At 48.9% G+C, this 15,838-nt stretch overlaps 1 protein-coding gene across 1 annotated transcript in view; it reads right to left on the bottom strand.

Moving 5' to 3' along the window:
* GRIK5 (glutamate ionotropic receptor kainate type subunit 5) overlaps nucleotides 1-15,838 on the bottom strand; it is a 133,572-nt gene that overhangs the window by 24,917 nt on the left and 92,817 nt on the right. The window contains exons 12-15 of the mRNA XM_060258644.1: nucleotides 15,023-15,226; nucleotides 10,568-10,681; nucleotides 7,885-7,994; nucleotides 1,380-1,553 (exon numbers count right to left, since the gene is read on the bottom strand). Of these exons, the coding sequence (XP_060114627.1) occupies nucleotides 1,380-1,553; nucleotides 7,885-7,994; nucleotides 10,568-10,681; nucleotides 15,023-15,226 (602 nt within the window). The remainder of the gene's footprint in view (nucleotides 1-1,379; nucleotides 1,554-7,884; nucleotides 7,995-10,567; nucleotides 10,682-15,022; nucleotides 15,227-15,838) is intronic.

Genomic DNA, 15,838 nt, shown 5'->3' with positions numbered 1-15,838 from the left:
CTCTTTAAATTGTATATTCAAGCCAAGTCAGCTGGCACCTTGGAGAATGCATTTTAAGTTAAAGTTGCTTTCTTTCCACCTCCCTTCCCCTCCCTCCTCCTATCTATTTGTCTTCCTTCCTTCCCTCACACATCTGAGGTTCATGCCTTACAGTTCTCAAACATCTAACATTCATCTCTTGTAGCTCTTACATTAAGCAAATTGCTCTAAGGTCATCAGGTGGCCAGAACCTTTCCAGCCTCTACACATGAAGCTGCCTTATTCTGAAACAGGCTAATGGAGGGGCTGTGGCTCAGTGGCAGAGCATCTGCTTGGCATGCAGAAGGTCCCAGGTTCAATCCCCAGCATCTCCAGTTAAAAGGACCAGGTAGGAGTTGATGGGAAAGACCTCTGCCTGAGACCCTGGAGAGCCATGCAGTGGGGCTGTAGCTCAGTGGCAGAGCCTCTGCTTGGCATGCAGAAGGTCCCAGGTTCAATCCCCAGCATTTATCAATGCTGAAACAGATCCAGGTTCAATCCCCAGTTAAAAGGACCAGGCTGAAGGTGACATGAAAGAGACCCTGGAAAGCAGCTGCCAGTCTGAGTAGACAATACTGACCCTGATGGAAACAAGGATCTGTTTCAGTATAAAGCACCTTCAGACTGGCAGCAGCTCTCCAGGGTCTCAGGTAGAAGTCTTTCACATAGCCTATTACTTGGTCCTTTTAATTACAGATGGTGGGGATTGAACCTGAGACCTTCTGCTTGGAAGGCAGATGTTCTGCCTCTGAGCCATGGACCCTCCCTTAGAAATGAACATATGAAGCTGCCTTACACTGAATCAGATCGTTGGTCCACCCAGGTCAGTATTGTCTATTGAGAAAGGCAGAAGCTCTCCAGGGTCTCAAGCTGAGGTCTTTCCCATCTCCTCCTGCCTGGTCCTTTTAACTGGAGATGCTGGGGATTGAACCTGGGACCTTCTGCAGGCCAAGCAGATGCTCTACCACTGAGTCACAGCCCCACTTCATGACTCTCCAGGGTCTCAAGCTGAGGTCTTTCCCATCTCCTCCTGCCTGGTCCTTTTAACTGGAGATGCTGGGGATTGAACCTGGGACCTTCTGTATGCCAAGCAGATGCTCTACCATTGAGCTATAGCTCCACTTCCTGGCTCTCCAGGGTCTCAGGTTGAGGTCTTTCCCATCCCCTCCTGCCTTGTCCTTTTCACTGGAGATGCTGGGGATTGAACCTGGGACCTTCTGCATAGCAAGCAGATGCTCTACATGAGCCACAGCCCCTGCCCCGCATTCATCAATGGTGTTTAGCTGGGGGTATCTTCCAAGGCCCGATCCCTCCTCCCCAACCTTTCCCCCAGTTCAGAAGCTCAGCCCAGAATTACTCACCAGACCCCGCTGACACAGCGGGTAGAGAGAGCCCGGGGCATGATCTCTGATCCCTGCTGCATGAAGCCCCCAACGGGGAACCAGAGGCTGTTGCCGAGCGTGTACTGGTTCTCCAGGATGTTGTGACGCTCCCGGAGGCAGGGGTGGGGATTGTACCACTCATAGGGGCTCAGCCTGCAGAAATAAAGGATATGCAACTTCATTCACAGGAAATGTATTTGGGATTCTCAGTGCTAAGCGACAGATTCCCAGAGCTCCTTATGAAATGCCATGGGGGAACGTAACTTCTTAAAAGATTTAGCCCTATATGGGGATAGTTGCAAATAGGGGTGGAATTCTAGCAGGAGCTCCTTTACATATTAAGCCACACAAAAAAGAGCCCTGTAAGCTCTTGGAGGATTGGCTGCATCGGGGTGTGTGGCCTAATATGCAAAGGAGCTCCTGTTAGAATTCCACCCCTGGTTGCCAGTTATTTTCACAAAGCTTAGAGATTGTTTTAGAGGATAAATGTGTGCCGGTCTGTACAGGACAGCTCAATTCAAGTCCATCATCACCTTAAGAGACCAATGAAATGTTCAGGGTATCAGCTTTTGCAACTCAAAGCTATCTTCATCAGATATGAGCTGGAAAAGAGATCTCAACATCCTTATATCCCAGTTGGAAGGTCAGAGGGGTGCTTTGGGTTGCCAGGTGAGGCCAACAATCTGGTGGAGGACTTCCCAGGAGAGGGGAGAGAAGAAGCACAATCAAGCTCCAAAGGGAGTTCTTGCCATCAAATTTAAAGGGACTGTGTTCCATCCACTGGAAAAAATGGAGGATAGGGACATCTTCATTTGGGGCTCATAGAATTGGACCCCATGGTGCAATCTTTTTGAAACTGGGGGGGGGGGGGTTAGGAGATGCAACAGATGCAACAGACACCTCCCCCAGAGCCCCAGATACCCACAGATTGATTCTTCATTGTACCCAGGGCTTTTTTGTAGCAGGAACTCCTTTGCATATTAGGCCACACACACACCCTGATGTAGCCAATTCTCCAAGAGCTTACAGGGCTCTTAGTACAGGGCCTATAGTAAGCTTCAGGAGGATTGGTTACAGCTGTGGGTGTGGCCTAATATGCAAAAGAGTTCCTGCTACAAAAGAAGCCCTGCATCTGACCATATACTCATTGTCCTAGAGGAACCCCTGTAATACTTTGGCCATCTTGTGAGTTTGCTAATGAGGTTTTGAATTAGATTAGCATTTGACTATAGTGCTGGGAGGAGCCAGTGGTCATGGTGCATGTTGGCACCAACGATGTGGAGAAATGCAGTCGTGAGGTCCTGGAGGAAAAATTTAGGCTGCTAGGCAGGAGACTTAAGGCCAGGACCCCCAAGGTAGCCTTCTCAGAAGTGCCACCTGTTCCACATGAAGGGCTGGAGAGACAGGCACAAATTAGAAGTCTCAGTGTGTGGATGAGACGATGGTGTAGGGAGGAAGGGTTTAAGTTTGTTAGGCACTGGGATGCTTTCTGGAACAAGCAGGAGCTGTACAAAAGTGACGGTCTCCTCTTGTCCCCAGATGGAACCAGGCTGCTGGCGCTTAAAATCAAAAAGGTGGCAGAGCAGTTTTTAAACTAAATCTTGGGGGAAAGCGGACAGCAGATGAAATGTCTCTAGTTCGGGAGGACTCATCTCAAAGAGATGAAGGGTTAGCTGTTACTTTTCTACTGGGTAATGGATCAGAGTTGTCCACTGAGATGGTGACAAACAGTATGGACTGTCTGCCGAAGTCTCGAGGCAGCAGGAGGAAGGTTGCGGGCCTAACTTTGCCTGGGAAATTATAGATGTTTGTATACAAATGCTTGAAGCGTTCAAAGTAAAATTGGTGAGTTGGAATGTTTAGTGTTGGGGGAAAACATAGACATTGTGGGAATTTCAGAAACTTGGTGGAATGAGGAGAATCAGTGGGACAGGGTGATTCCTGGATATAAGTTATATCGGAAGGATAGGGAGGGAAGGGTTGGAGGTGGGGTGGCTCTGTATGTCAGAGAGGGCATACGGTCCAGTAAGACTGAGGTCAGAGAATTAGATTCCCTTCTAGAAATGCTTTGGGTCGAAATAGAGGGGAAATTCAACTATGGGAGTTTGTTATCGCCCACCAAATCAAAAGACAGAGGACGATTATAGTATGATGGAAGGATTAAAGATAGTGGTTAAATGTAAAAACTGTGTCGTAATAGGTGATTTTAACTACCCACAGATTGATTGGGTCAGTATGTGTTCAGGTCGAGAGAAAGAGATTGAGTTTCTAGACGCTCTCAATGACTGTGCTATGGAGCAGATGGTCACAGAACCTACCAGGGGTGGGGTGATCCTGGATTTGGTCCTAAGTAATGCCCAAGACTTGGTGAGAGATGTAAAAGTGATTGCACCGCTTGGGAGCAGTGACCATAACGTTATTGATTTTCACTATTTGTATAAATAGGGAGTTGCCCCAAGAGACCAGCACAACCATGTTTAACTTTAAAAGGGGTAAATTCTCTGAGATGTGGAGGCATGTGAAGAGGACCTGAAAGGAAAGGTAAATACAAAACCCTTGGAGAAGCCTGGAAGCTATTTAAAACTATAATCCTAGAAGCTCAGACAAAATATATACCACAAGTTAGGAAAGACACAAACAGGTATAAGAAAAGGCCTGCATGGTTAACAAACAAAGTAATGGAAGCTGTAAAAGGTAAGAAGGATTCCTTTAAACTGTGGAAAGCGAATCCAAGTGAAATTAATAAAAGGGAACACAGGCTGCGGCAAATCAAATGCAAGACTGTGATCAGGCAGGCAAAAAGGGACTATGAGGAGCATATTGCAAAAAACATAAAGACCAACAATAAAAATTTCTTCAAATATATTAGAAGCAGGAAACCAGCCAGGGAGGCAGTGGGGCCGTTGGATGACCAAGGGGTAAAGGGATTACTGAAGGAGGACAGAGAAATGGCTGAGAAGCTGAATGCATTTTTTACCTCCGTCTTCACTGTGGAAGATGAGAAGTGCGTGCCTGCTCCTGAACACTAATTTTGGAAGGAGTGTTGAAAGACCTGAGTCAGATTGAGGTGACAAGAGAGGAGGTCCTACAACTGATTGACGAATTAAAAAATAATAAGTCACCAGGTCCGGATGGCATACATCCAAGAGTTCTGAAAGAACTCAATGTTGAACTTGTGGGTCTCCTAACAAAAATATGTAATCTTTCATTGAAATCTGTCTCCATTCCTGAAGACTGGAAGGTAGCAAATGTCACCCCAATCTTTAAAAAGGGTTCCAGAGGAGATGTGGGAAATTACAGGCCAGTCAGTCTGACTTCAATACCAGGAAAGTTGGTAGAAACCATTATCAAGGACAGAATGAGAAGGCACATTGATGAACACAAGGTATTGAGGAAGACTCAGCATGGGTTCTGTAAGGGAAGATCTTGCCTTACTAACCTGTTACAGTTCTTTGAGGGGGTGAACAAACATGTGGACAAAAGAGACCCAATAAATGTTGTTTACCTTGACTTCCAGAAAGCTTTTGATAAAGTTCCTCATCAAAGGCTCCTTAGTAAGCTCGAGAGTCATGGAGTAAAAGGACAAGTCCTCTTGTGGATTAAAAACTGGCTAATTAATAGGAAGCAGAGATTGAGTATAAATGGGCAGTCTTCACAGTGGAGGACGGTAAGTAGTGGGGTGCCACAGGGCTCAGTACTGGGTCCCATGCTCTTTAACTTGTTCATAAATGATTTGGAGTTGGGAGTGAGCAGTGAAGTGGCCAAGTTTGCAGATGACACTAAATTGTTCAGGGTGGTGAGAACCAGAGAGGATTGTGAGGAACTCCAAAGGGATCTGTTGAGGCTGGGTGAGTGGGCGTCAATGTGGCAGATGAGGTTCAATGTGGCCAAGTGCAAAGTAATGCACACTGGGGCCAAGAATCCCAGCTACAAATACAAGTTGATGGGGTGTGAACTGGCAGGGACTGACCAAGAGAGAGATCTTGGAGTCCTGATAGATAACTCACTGAAAATGTCGAGACAGTGTGCGATTGCAATAAAAAAAGGCCAACGCCATGCTGGGAATTATTAGGAAGGGAATTGAAAACAAATCAGCCAGTATCATAATGCCCCTGTATAAATCGATGGTGCAGTCTCATTTGGAATATTGTGTACAATTCTGATCACCGCACCTCAAAAAGGATATTATAGCATTGGAAAAAGTCCAGAAAAGGGCAACTAGAATGATTAAAGGTTTGGAACACTTCCTATGAAGAAAGGTTAAAACGTTTGGGGCTCTTTAGCTTGGAGAAACGTCGGCTGCAGGATGACACGATAGAGGTTTACAAGATTATGCCTGGGATGGAAAAAAGAGAAAGAAGTACTTTTCTCCCTTTCTCACAATACAAGCACTTGTGGTTATTCAATGAAATTGCTGAGCAATCAGGTTAAAACGGATAAAAGGAAGTACTTCTTCACCCAAAGGGTGATTAACATGTGGAATTCACTGCCACAGGAGGTGGCGGCGGCTACAATCATAGCCAGCTTCAAGAGGGGATTGGATAAAAATATGGAGCAGAGGTCCATCAGTGGCTATTAGCCACAGTATATTATCGGAACTGTCTGGGGCAGTGATGCTCTGTATTCTTGGTGCCTGGGAGGGGGCTAAGTGGAAGGGTTTCTAGACCCACTTGTGAACCTCCTGATGGCACTTGGGTTTTTTTGTTTTTGTTTGGCCACTGTGTGACACAGAGTGTTGGACTGGATGGGCCATTGGCCTGATCCAACATGGCTTCTCTTATGTTCTTATGTGACTCAGAGTGATGGACTGGATGGGCCACTGGCCTGATCCAACATGGCTTCTCTTATGTTCTTATGACTGTTTTAAAATATTTTTATTCTGTTGAATCTTCTTGTGAGCTGCCCTGAACCCACCGACAGGGGAGGGCGGATTGGAAATATAATAACAATAAATAAATACGGCTTTTGGGCTGTCCTGCCAAATCAGGATATGTTAAAACCTTTGCCTACCATTTCACTCATCAAGGAAAAGGAGAAATGTTGTAAGAAATGAAAGTCACTCATTCATCCTAGAATCACAGAGTTGGAAGGGACCTCTGGGGTCATCTAGTCCAATCCCTGCACAATGCAGGAAACTCACAAATACCTCCCCCTAACGGACTCTTATCTGGGAGAACTGGGTTTGATTACCAACTTCTCCACTTGCACCTGCTGGAATGGCCTTGGGTCAGCCATAGCTCTCACAGAGGTTGTCCTTGAAAGGATAACTGCTGTGAGAACCCTCTCAGCCCCACCCACCTCACAGGGTGTTTGTTGTAGGGGAGGAAGATAAAGGAGATTGTGAGCCACTCTGAGATTCGGAGTGGAGGGCAGGATATAAATCCAATATCATCTTCTTCTAAATTCACAGGATCCACATTGTTGTCAGATGGCCATCTAGCCTTTGTTTAAAAACCTCCAAGGAAAGAGAGTCCACCACCTCCCGAGGAAGCCTGTTCCACTGAGGAACCGCTCTAACAGTCAGGAAGTTCTTCCTAATGTTGAGCTGGAAACTCTTTTCATTTAATTTCAGCCCGTTGGTTCTGGTCCAACTTTCATGTTGCATTTCTCTTCTTGATTTTGCACGCGCCACGTATGTGAATGCACCTATCAGTGTGTATCGTTTGGTGTAGTGGTTAAGTGTGCAGACTCTTATCTGGGAGAAGCGGGTTTGATTCCCCACTTCTCCACTTGCAGCTGCTGGAATGGCCTCGGGTCAGCCATAGCTCTCACAGAGCTGTTCCTTGAAAGGACAGCTTCTGTGAGAGCCCTCTCAGCCCCACCCACCTCACAGGTTGTCTGTTGTGGGGGGAGGAAGGTAAAGGAGATTGTGGGCCACTCTGAGACTCTCTCCTTGAAAGGGCAGCTGCTGTGAGAGCCCTCCCAGACCCACCCACCTCACAGGGTGTCTGTTGTGGGGGGAGGAAGGTAAAGGAGATTGTTGGCCACTCTGAGACTCTCTCCTTGAAAGGGCAGCTGCTGTGAGAGCCCTCTCAGCCCCACCCACTTCACAGGGTGTCGGTTGTGGGGGGAGGAAGGTAAAGGAGATTGTGGGCAACTCTGGGACTCTCTCCTTGAAAGGGCAGCTGCTGTGAGAGCTCTCTCAGCCCCTCCCACCTCACAGGGTATTTGTTGTGAGGGAGGAAGATAAAGGAGGTTGTGAGCCGCTCTGAGACTCTGAGATTCGGAGTGGAGGGCGGGATATAATTCTAATATCATCATCTTCTTCTTGCTCTGCCTGAGTGCACGTCATCTGCGATACGGAATTCCTTGTTACCAGATGGGCAGCAATTTTATCACGGGGTCTGTCTGCATGACAAAATATACCCGAAGTAGGGCAGGAAGGACAGATCGGCAGATAGAAATACAAAAACTGGCCTCGCATGCTATGGGGGATGGCTCACAAGACAGCAATTCTAGATTTGGGGAAACGAGGATAACTTACCGGGCAGCTAGGAAAAGGACACAGCTCACGGCAAGATACGCCAAAAGCATGAAGAGCCATACTGCTGGGGAGAAGGGATCCAGAAAGGAGAAATAGCCTGGCTTGCGTCCCTGCAAAAGACAAACACGGTGATAGAAGGGGGAGCTATGCTGAAGGATTTTCTGGGTCACTCTCCCAGCTTAAGGTCTTTTTGCATAAATGGAAATGTCGTCCCCTGCGCAAGCACCAGTCGTTTCCGACACTGGGGTGACATCGTATCATGACGTTTTCACGGCAGACTTTTTACGGGGTGGTTTGCCCTTGCCTTCCCCAGTCATCTACACTTTCCCCCCAGCAAGCTGGGTCCTCATTTGACCGACCTCGGAAGGATGGAAGGCTGAGTCAACCTCGAGCCGGCTACCTGAACCCAGCTTCCGCCAGGGATCAAATTCAGGTCGTGAGCAGAGCTTAGGACTGCAGTACTGCAGCTTTACCACTCTGTGCACGGGGCTCTGCAGCAACGGGACAGGCCCATCAAGTCTGCATTGAAAACGTTGCGAAAGCGACATCACTCCAGAGTCGGAAACGACCGGTGCTTGCACAGGGGACCTTTCCTTTTCCTTCCCGTTGCTGCCGGTGTTGCCGTTATGAAAATGCATGGCGGAAGAGTGCCGTTTTGCAGGCCCTGCGGAACTGTGAAAGCTCTCGCAGGGCTCTAACTTCCTCCAGAAACTCATTCCACCAGCTAGGGGCAGGAATGGAAAAGGCCCTGGCTGTAGTTGATTTAAGCCTAACTTCTCTGATGCTGGGAACTGTCAGCAGGTTTTGAGACCCGGACCGAAGTGCTCGCTGGGGCTTATGCAGGGAAGACCCAATGCAGTTCCACCTCATGGGGTTTTCAGGAGACAAGCAGAGGTAGTTTGCCATTGCCTGCCTCTGCACAGCAGTCCCTGTCTTCCATCCAAGTCCTGGCTCTCATTGACCCTGCTTAACTTCCGAGCTCTTATGCAATCGGGATTGCCTGGGCTTTTGGCAGCAGCGGGAGTGCCGCTAAGTCGCAGCTGACTTATAGGTACTCTGTAAGGTTTTTCAAGGTAAGAGACATTCAGAGGTTTGCTGTTGCCTGCCTCTGCGCAGCGACGCTGGACTTCCTCGCTGGTCTCCCACCAAGTGCTAACCAGGGCTGACCACGCTTAGATTCTGGGAGGTGATGAGATTTGGCTAGCCTGGGCAGGGCAGTGACAAACAGAGGCAGTTTGCCATTGCCTGCCTCTGCACAGCAACCCTGGATTTCCTCAGTGATCTTCCATCCAAGTACTTATCTGAGACCTGACAAGATTGGGCTAGCCTGGGCCACAGGGCAGAGATGGACAGAGGTGGCTTGCCATTCCTGCCTCTGCATAGCAACCCTGAACTTTCTCAGAGGTCTCCTATCCAAATACTAATCAGGGCTGACCCTGCTTAGCTTTTGAGATCTGACAAGACTGGGCTACCCTGGGCCATCCAGGTGAAGGCAGAGACTAACAAAGGTGGCTGGGCGGTCTCCCATCCAAAAACCAGGGCTGATCCTGCTTGGTTTCTGAAATCTGATGAGATCAGGCTAGCCTGGCCCATCTAGGTCAGGGCAGAGGCAGACAGAGGTGGTTTGCCATTGCCTGCCTCTGCATAGCAACCCTGGGCTTCCTGGGTGGTCTCTCATCCAAGGTTTAACCTGGGCCAACCCTGCTTAGCTCCTGAGATCTGACAAGATTGGACTGACCTGGGCCATCTAAGTCAGGGCAGAGACGGACAGAGGTGGTTTGCCATTGCCTGCCTCTGCATAGCAACCCTCAGTGGTCTCCCATCCAAGTTCTAGCCAGGGCCAACCCTGCTTAGCTTCTGCAATGTGACAAGATTGGGCTAGCCTAAGTCGTCAAGGTAGGGACCATCAGATGTGTTTTCCACTGCCTGCCTCTGCGTAGCAACCCTCAGTGGTCTCCCATCCAAGTTCTAACCCTGCTTAGCTTCTGAGACCTGACAAGAAGATCCTGTGGATTTTGGGGGAGGTGTTTGTGAGTTTCCTGCATTGTAGGGGGTTGGACTACATGACCTAGAGGTACCTTCCAACTCTATGGTTCTAAGATTGGGCTAGCCTGAGCCATCCAGGTCAGAGCAGTGCCAATCAGAGGTGCTTTGCCACTGCCTGCCTCTGCGTAGCAACCCTCACTGGTCTCCCATCCAAGACCTAACCAGGGCTAACCCTGCTTAGCTTCTGAGATCTGACAAGATCGGGCTAGCCTGAGCCATCCAGGACAGGGCAGGACCAATCAGAGGGGCTTTGCCACGGCCTGCCTCTGCGTAGCAACCTTCGCTGGTCTCCCATTTGAGTTCTAACCAGGGTCAACCCTGCTTAGCTTCTGAGACCTGACAAAGATGGGTTAGCCTGAGCCACCCAGGTCAGGGTATTCTGGGCTATTAGAGCTGCTTTATTAGCCACTGCTTTGATGCCTAATCCACTGTGTTTGATGTAAAAAAATAAATCAAACTCCACTCAAGCATCAGGGTCAGGGATGAGCTCATCTATTATCTCAGCCGAGCTTCAGGGCTGCGCAGAACGAGACGTTACCGCACTGCTCTGTCCTTAGCCCCGTCCAACGGCCCTTGTCTGACCTCTCAGTCCCGTCTCCTCCCCACGCCCAAACCCCGCCAGACGCGACGCACGTACCATGTGCACTCGGTACAGGATGCTGATCCCCAGGGTCATGAAGGGCTTGGAGAAGTCGATGACCTTCTCCCGCTCCGCCGTGATGGTGAAGGCCGCCACTGCCAGATCGGCTTTCTGCAAAGCAAAGCACAGGGACCCCCCTTCCGCTGTCAGTCAGAGAGTGGTACAGCCCAGCTGGTATTACTCTCTAGAGCTCCCCCTGCTGGTTGGGACTGGGAATGACAAAGCTGCACTTGCTAGCTTCTGAGAGCCAGTTTGGTGGAGTCATGTAGTGGTTAAGTGAGCGTACTCTTATCTGGGAGAACCGGGTTTGATTCCCCACTCCTCCACTTGCCGTTGCTGGAATAGCCTTGGGTCAGCCATAGCTCTTGTAGAAGTTGTCCTTGAAAGGGCAGCTGCCGTAAGAGCTCTCTCAGCCCCACCTACCTCACAAGGTGTCTGTTGTAGGGGGTGGGGGAGGTAAAGGAGATTGTGACTGCTCTGAGATTCAGAGTATAGGCCTGGCGTGACTTGGTCCATGGGGTCACAAAGAGTCGGACTCGACTGTGTGGCTGAACAACAACAACAATGCCATAGAGTCCACCTTCCAAAGCAGCCATTTTCTCCAAGCGAGCTGATCAGAGCTATCTGGAGATCTCCAGCCACCCCCTGGAGGTGTGCAACCGCCTCTGCGGCTGCAGGTGTCCATTAACTTTACACCGACTGCGACTCGTTCCCTCTGCATTGAAAACCTAGCGCAAGTTCGCACATTTGTTTTGCAGGGGTTAGAAATCTCTGTAACGCTTCCACGCTTAACGGATAAATATTATTGTGCGCTCATGCAGGAAAAGAGCAACAGTCATGGTTTTGTTCCTTTTCGTTCCTAGGGGCCTGGTTTTTGTTCCGAGCGCCATGATTTTGTTCCTAGGGGCCTCAACTGCAAAGCGGACAACTTGGCATCAGCGTCTAGTAGGAAAATCCGGAATGACAACAGCTGAGTATTCTCCTTACAGCCCATTATATCTCTTTACAGTTTTCTAGGCTTCACTAGAATAGCTCATGGACATAGAGTAAAATGATGTCTTCTTGGTCTCCTCTTCCCCAAGTGTGGAGGTTTGCACAGAATCTACTGTTCCTAGGCTTGCCAGCTCCTGGCTGGGGAATTCCTGGAGATTTGCAGAAGGGGGAGGAGCCTGGAGAGGTCAGGGTTTGGAGAGGGAGGGACCTCTGTAGAGTATAAGGTCATTGAGTCGGGCCTTCAAAGGAGTCATTTTCTCCAGGGCAACTAATATCTATTGTTTGGAGATCAGTTGTAATTCTAGGAGATCTCCAAGCCCTACTTGGGGACTGGCAACCTTAACTGCTCCCTTATTACTTCTGCAAAAGTTTGGGCTTAATTCATTTTTTAAAGACATAAGTGTTCAGACTGTCATAGAAATCCAGAATCCAATAGGAGGAGGAGGAGGAGGAGAAGAAGGAGACTGCAGATTTATACCCTGCGCTTCTCTCTGAATCAGGGTCTCAGAGCAGCTTACAATCTCCTTTACCTTCCTCCCCCACAACAGACACCCTGTGAGGTGGGTGGGGCTGAGAGAGCTCTCCCAGAAGCTGCCCTTTCAGGGACAACTCCTGCGAAAGCTACAGCTGACCCAAGGCCATTCCAGCAGCTGCAAGTGGAGGAGTGGGGAATCAAACCCGGTTCTCCCAAATAAGAGTCCACACACTTAACCACTACACCAAAGCATCTGGTGTGTCTGTGGTGACTCAGCAGAAAAGGGAAGACACTCACTATATGCTCAGACACCCTCCTCTCTCCCACCAGCCTGAAAGGATGAAGGAAGTTTATCCCAGAGAACACAACATAGGGAATATCCGAGTTCCAGAGAAAGTGTCCCAGAGACACATTCATTTCAAAGTAAAACCAGGTAAGATGTTGGAAAATCAGATCTCTGGTGTATTTTTCCTACGTAAACAATGCCTATGTACCGGGAACAGAGCTGGTGCATCTAAATCCTTCCTCCTTCCTTTCTTTATGATGATGATATTGGATTTATATCCCACCTTATACTCTGAATCTCAGAGTAGTCACAATCTCCTTTACCTTCCTCCCCCACAACAGACATCCCGTGAGGTAGGTGGGGCTGAGAGAACTCTTACAGCAGCTGCCCTTTCAAGGACAACTCCTGCAAGAGCTATGGCTTACCCAAGGCCATTCCAGCAGCTGCAAGTGGAGGAGTGGGGAATCAAACCCAGTTCTCCCAGATAAGAGTCCACACACTTAACCACCACACCAAACTGGCTCTCAAAACATTTCTATCCAGATATTCCTCAACGTTCAAGGCAGCTTATAAGAACAACCAAAAATATTTTCAGGTTAAAACGAACAAAAAAAAACCCAACTCCCTCCCCCTCTTAAAAAATACCTGCCGTTCAAACCTCCTCGAAAGCCCCGACAAGCAGGCAGAGATCCCCAAGGAGTTCGATTACCGTAGCCGCTTCAGGAAGCCCGGATCACAGAGTCGGGGCCACGACAGAAAAGGCCTGGGCTCCAGCCAACGCTGGACGGGCCACTCTAAGTAGTGAGGTAGCCACCAGATGGTTGCCTGGTTACCATAGTTGGAGCGCAGGGACTTATGGGAGGAGCAGCCTCTTCAGATATGTCAGACCCAAGTTGTGAAGGGCTTTGCTGCTTTCTTGACTTCAAGGGAACCCACAAGGAAGTGACAAAAGGAAATACTGCTTTACACAGAGAGTGATTAAAATGTGTGATTCGGTGCCAGAGAATGTAGTGAGGGCCCCAGGAATAAACAGCTTTAAAACAGGATTAGATGGATTCATGGAGGATAAGCCTAACAGTGGCTATTAGCCATGGTGACTGAGGGGAACTTCCACAGTCAGAGGCACTAATCCTCTGAATCCTGTAGCTTCGAAGCCACATCAGAGGAAGGCCTCAAACTCTGTGCCCTGTTGCTGGACCTCCAGGGGAACTGGTTGGCCGCTGTGTGAGACAGGATGCTGAACTGGATGGACCACTGGTCTGATCCACTGTGGGTCTTCTTAGGTTCTTATGAAGGCCTTGGCCTCTCTGCCCTGTTGTCGGCCCTCCAGAGGAACTGTTTGGCCCCTGTGTGAGACAGGATGCTGAACTGGATGGACCACTGGTCTGATCAACTGTGGGTCTTCTTAGGTTCTTATGAAGGCCTTGGCCTCTCTGCCCTGTTGTCGGCCCTCCAGAGGAACTGTTTGGCCCCTGTGTGAGACAGGATGCTGAACTGGATGGACCACTGGTCTGATCAACTGTGGGTCTTCTTAGGTTCTTATGAAGGCCTTGGCCTCTCTGCCCTGTTGTCGGCCCTCCAGAGGAACTGTTTGGCCCCTGTGTGAGACAGGATGCTGGACTAGAGGGACCACTGGTCTGATCCAGCACAGCTCTTCTGATGTTCTTATGAAGGCCTAAGCTTCTATGACCTGTTGTTGGCCCTCCAGAGGAACTGGTTGGCCACCGTGTGAGACACGATGATAGACTAGATGGACCACTAGTCCGATCCAGCAGGGCTGAATCTGATAACATGCATCCCCCAGGGGAAACAAATAATAGTAAAAATAAAATAAAATGTTTATAAAGGTAAGATGCACTCGAGATCTGAGAGCACATCTTCCAGCATCTCATTGGGTTTTATCCTCAGCGTACCCTGAACAGGGTTACGCTTAGATGATGATGATATTGGATTTATATCCCGCCCTCCACTCCGAATTCAGAGTCTCAGAGCAGCTCACAAGCTCCTTTACCTTCCTCCCCCACAACAGACACCCTGTGAAGTGGGTGGGGCTGAGAGAGCTCTTGACAGCAGCTGCCCTTTCAGGGACAACCTCTGCGAGAACTATGGCTGACCCAAGGCCATTCCTCCCTTGGGGAGGGACGGTGGCTCAGTGGTAGAGCATCTGCTTGGGAAGCAGAAGGTCCCAGGTTCAATCCCTGGCATCTCCAAAAAAGGGTCCAGGCAAATAGGTGTGAAAAACCTCAGCTTGAGATCCTGGAGAGCCACTGCTAGTTTGAGAAGACAATACTGACTTTGATGGACCAAGGGTCTGATTCAGTATAAGGCAGCTTCATATGTTCATATGTATTCCAGCAGGTGCAAGCGGAGGAGTGGGGGAATCAAACCCGGTTCTCGCCGATAAGAATCTGCACACTGAACCACTACACCAAACTGGCTCCAAACTTAAGGCAGGGTTGCCAGCTCCAGGTTGGGAAATATTTGGATATTTCAGAGGGTGGAGCCTAAGGGGGGTGGGGTTTGGAAAGAGGATATAATGCCACAGAGTCCACCTCCCAAAGCGGCCATTTTCTCCAGGTGAACTGAACATCACGGCCTGGAAATTAGTTGTACTCCCAGGAGATCTCCAGCTGCCACCTGGAAGTTGGCTACTCTAGGTCAGCGAGAGGCCTTGGAGGAGTTTCCCCAACAGCCATACCCTATTGATGAGCTCTCCCACCATGCCGGTCCACGATCCATTGGGCTCAGGCGCCCCGTACAGCCCGTCCTCCACCAGCTTAATCTGGAAGCGGAATTTCAAGATGTCCGCCAGCTCGTGAAGCATGTCCACACAGAATCCTTCGTACTGCTCCGCGTCAGAGAGCTCCTGGTAGTTGGTGCGGCGCATCATGTAGGGGTTCTCCTGTAAGAGGTGAGGGAAGTCAGCGTGTAAATACAGAGCATAGCATGGTGCTCGCTGAGGGAGAAGGTTCTAGAACAAGGGTCCTCAAGCACTGAAAACTAGAGCCATGAAGAACACGAGCCCTGAAAACCAAAGTCATTAAAACCACAAGCAATGGAAACCAAAGTCATTACTACCACAGGCCCCCAAACCCAAAGCCATTAAAACCACAAGCACACAAATCCAAAGCCATTAAAACAACAGGCACGTGACACCAAAGCCATTAAACTACAAGCACATAAAACCAAAGTCATTAAAATCACAAGCCCTGAAGACCAAAGCCATTAAACCACAAGCACATGAAACCAAAGCCATTAAAACCACAAACACACAAAACCAAAGCCATTAAAATCACGAGCCCTGAAAACCAAAGCCACAAAAACAAAAGTATTAAAAAACAAATTAACAGCATCAAGGCACCATCAATACAACAACAAACCAAAAACACACAACTCCAAAGCCATTAAAACCAAAAGAACATGAAACCAAAGCCATTAAAGCTACAAGCACATGAAACCAAAGCCATTAAAGCTTCAAGCACATGAAACCAAAGCCATTAAAACCACAAGCACT

Source organism: Heteronotia binoei, chromosome 17 (genome assembly GCF_032191835.1).
Source record: "Heteronotia binoei isolate CCM8104 ecotype False Entrance Well chromosome 17, APGP_CSIRO_Hbin_v1, whole genome shotgun sequence".
Taxonomy (NCBI): Eukaryota; Metazoa; Chordata; class Lepidosauria; order Squamata; family Gekkonidae; genus Heteronotia; species Heteronotia binoei.
Note: the sequence above shows the minus strand (reverse complement) of the source record. Positions and strands in the feature narration are given on the sequence as shown.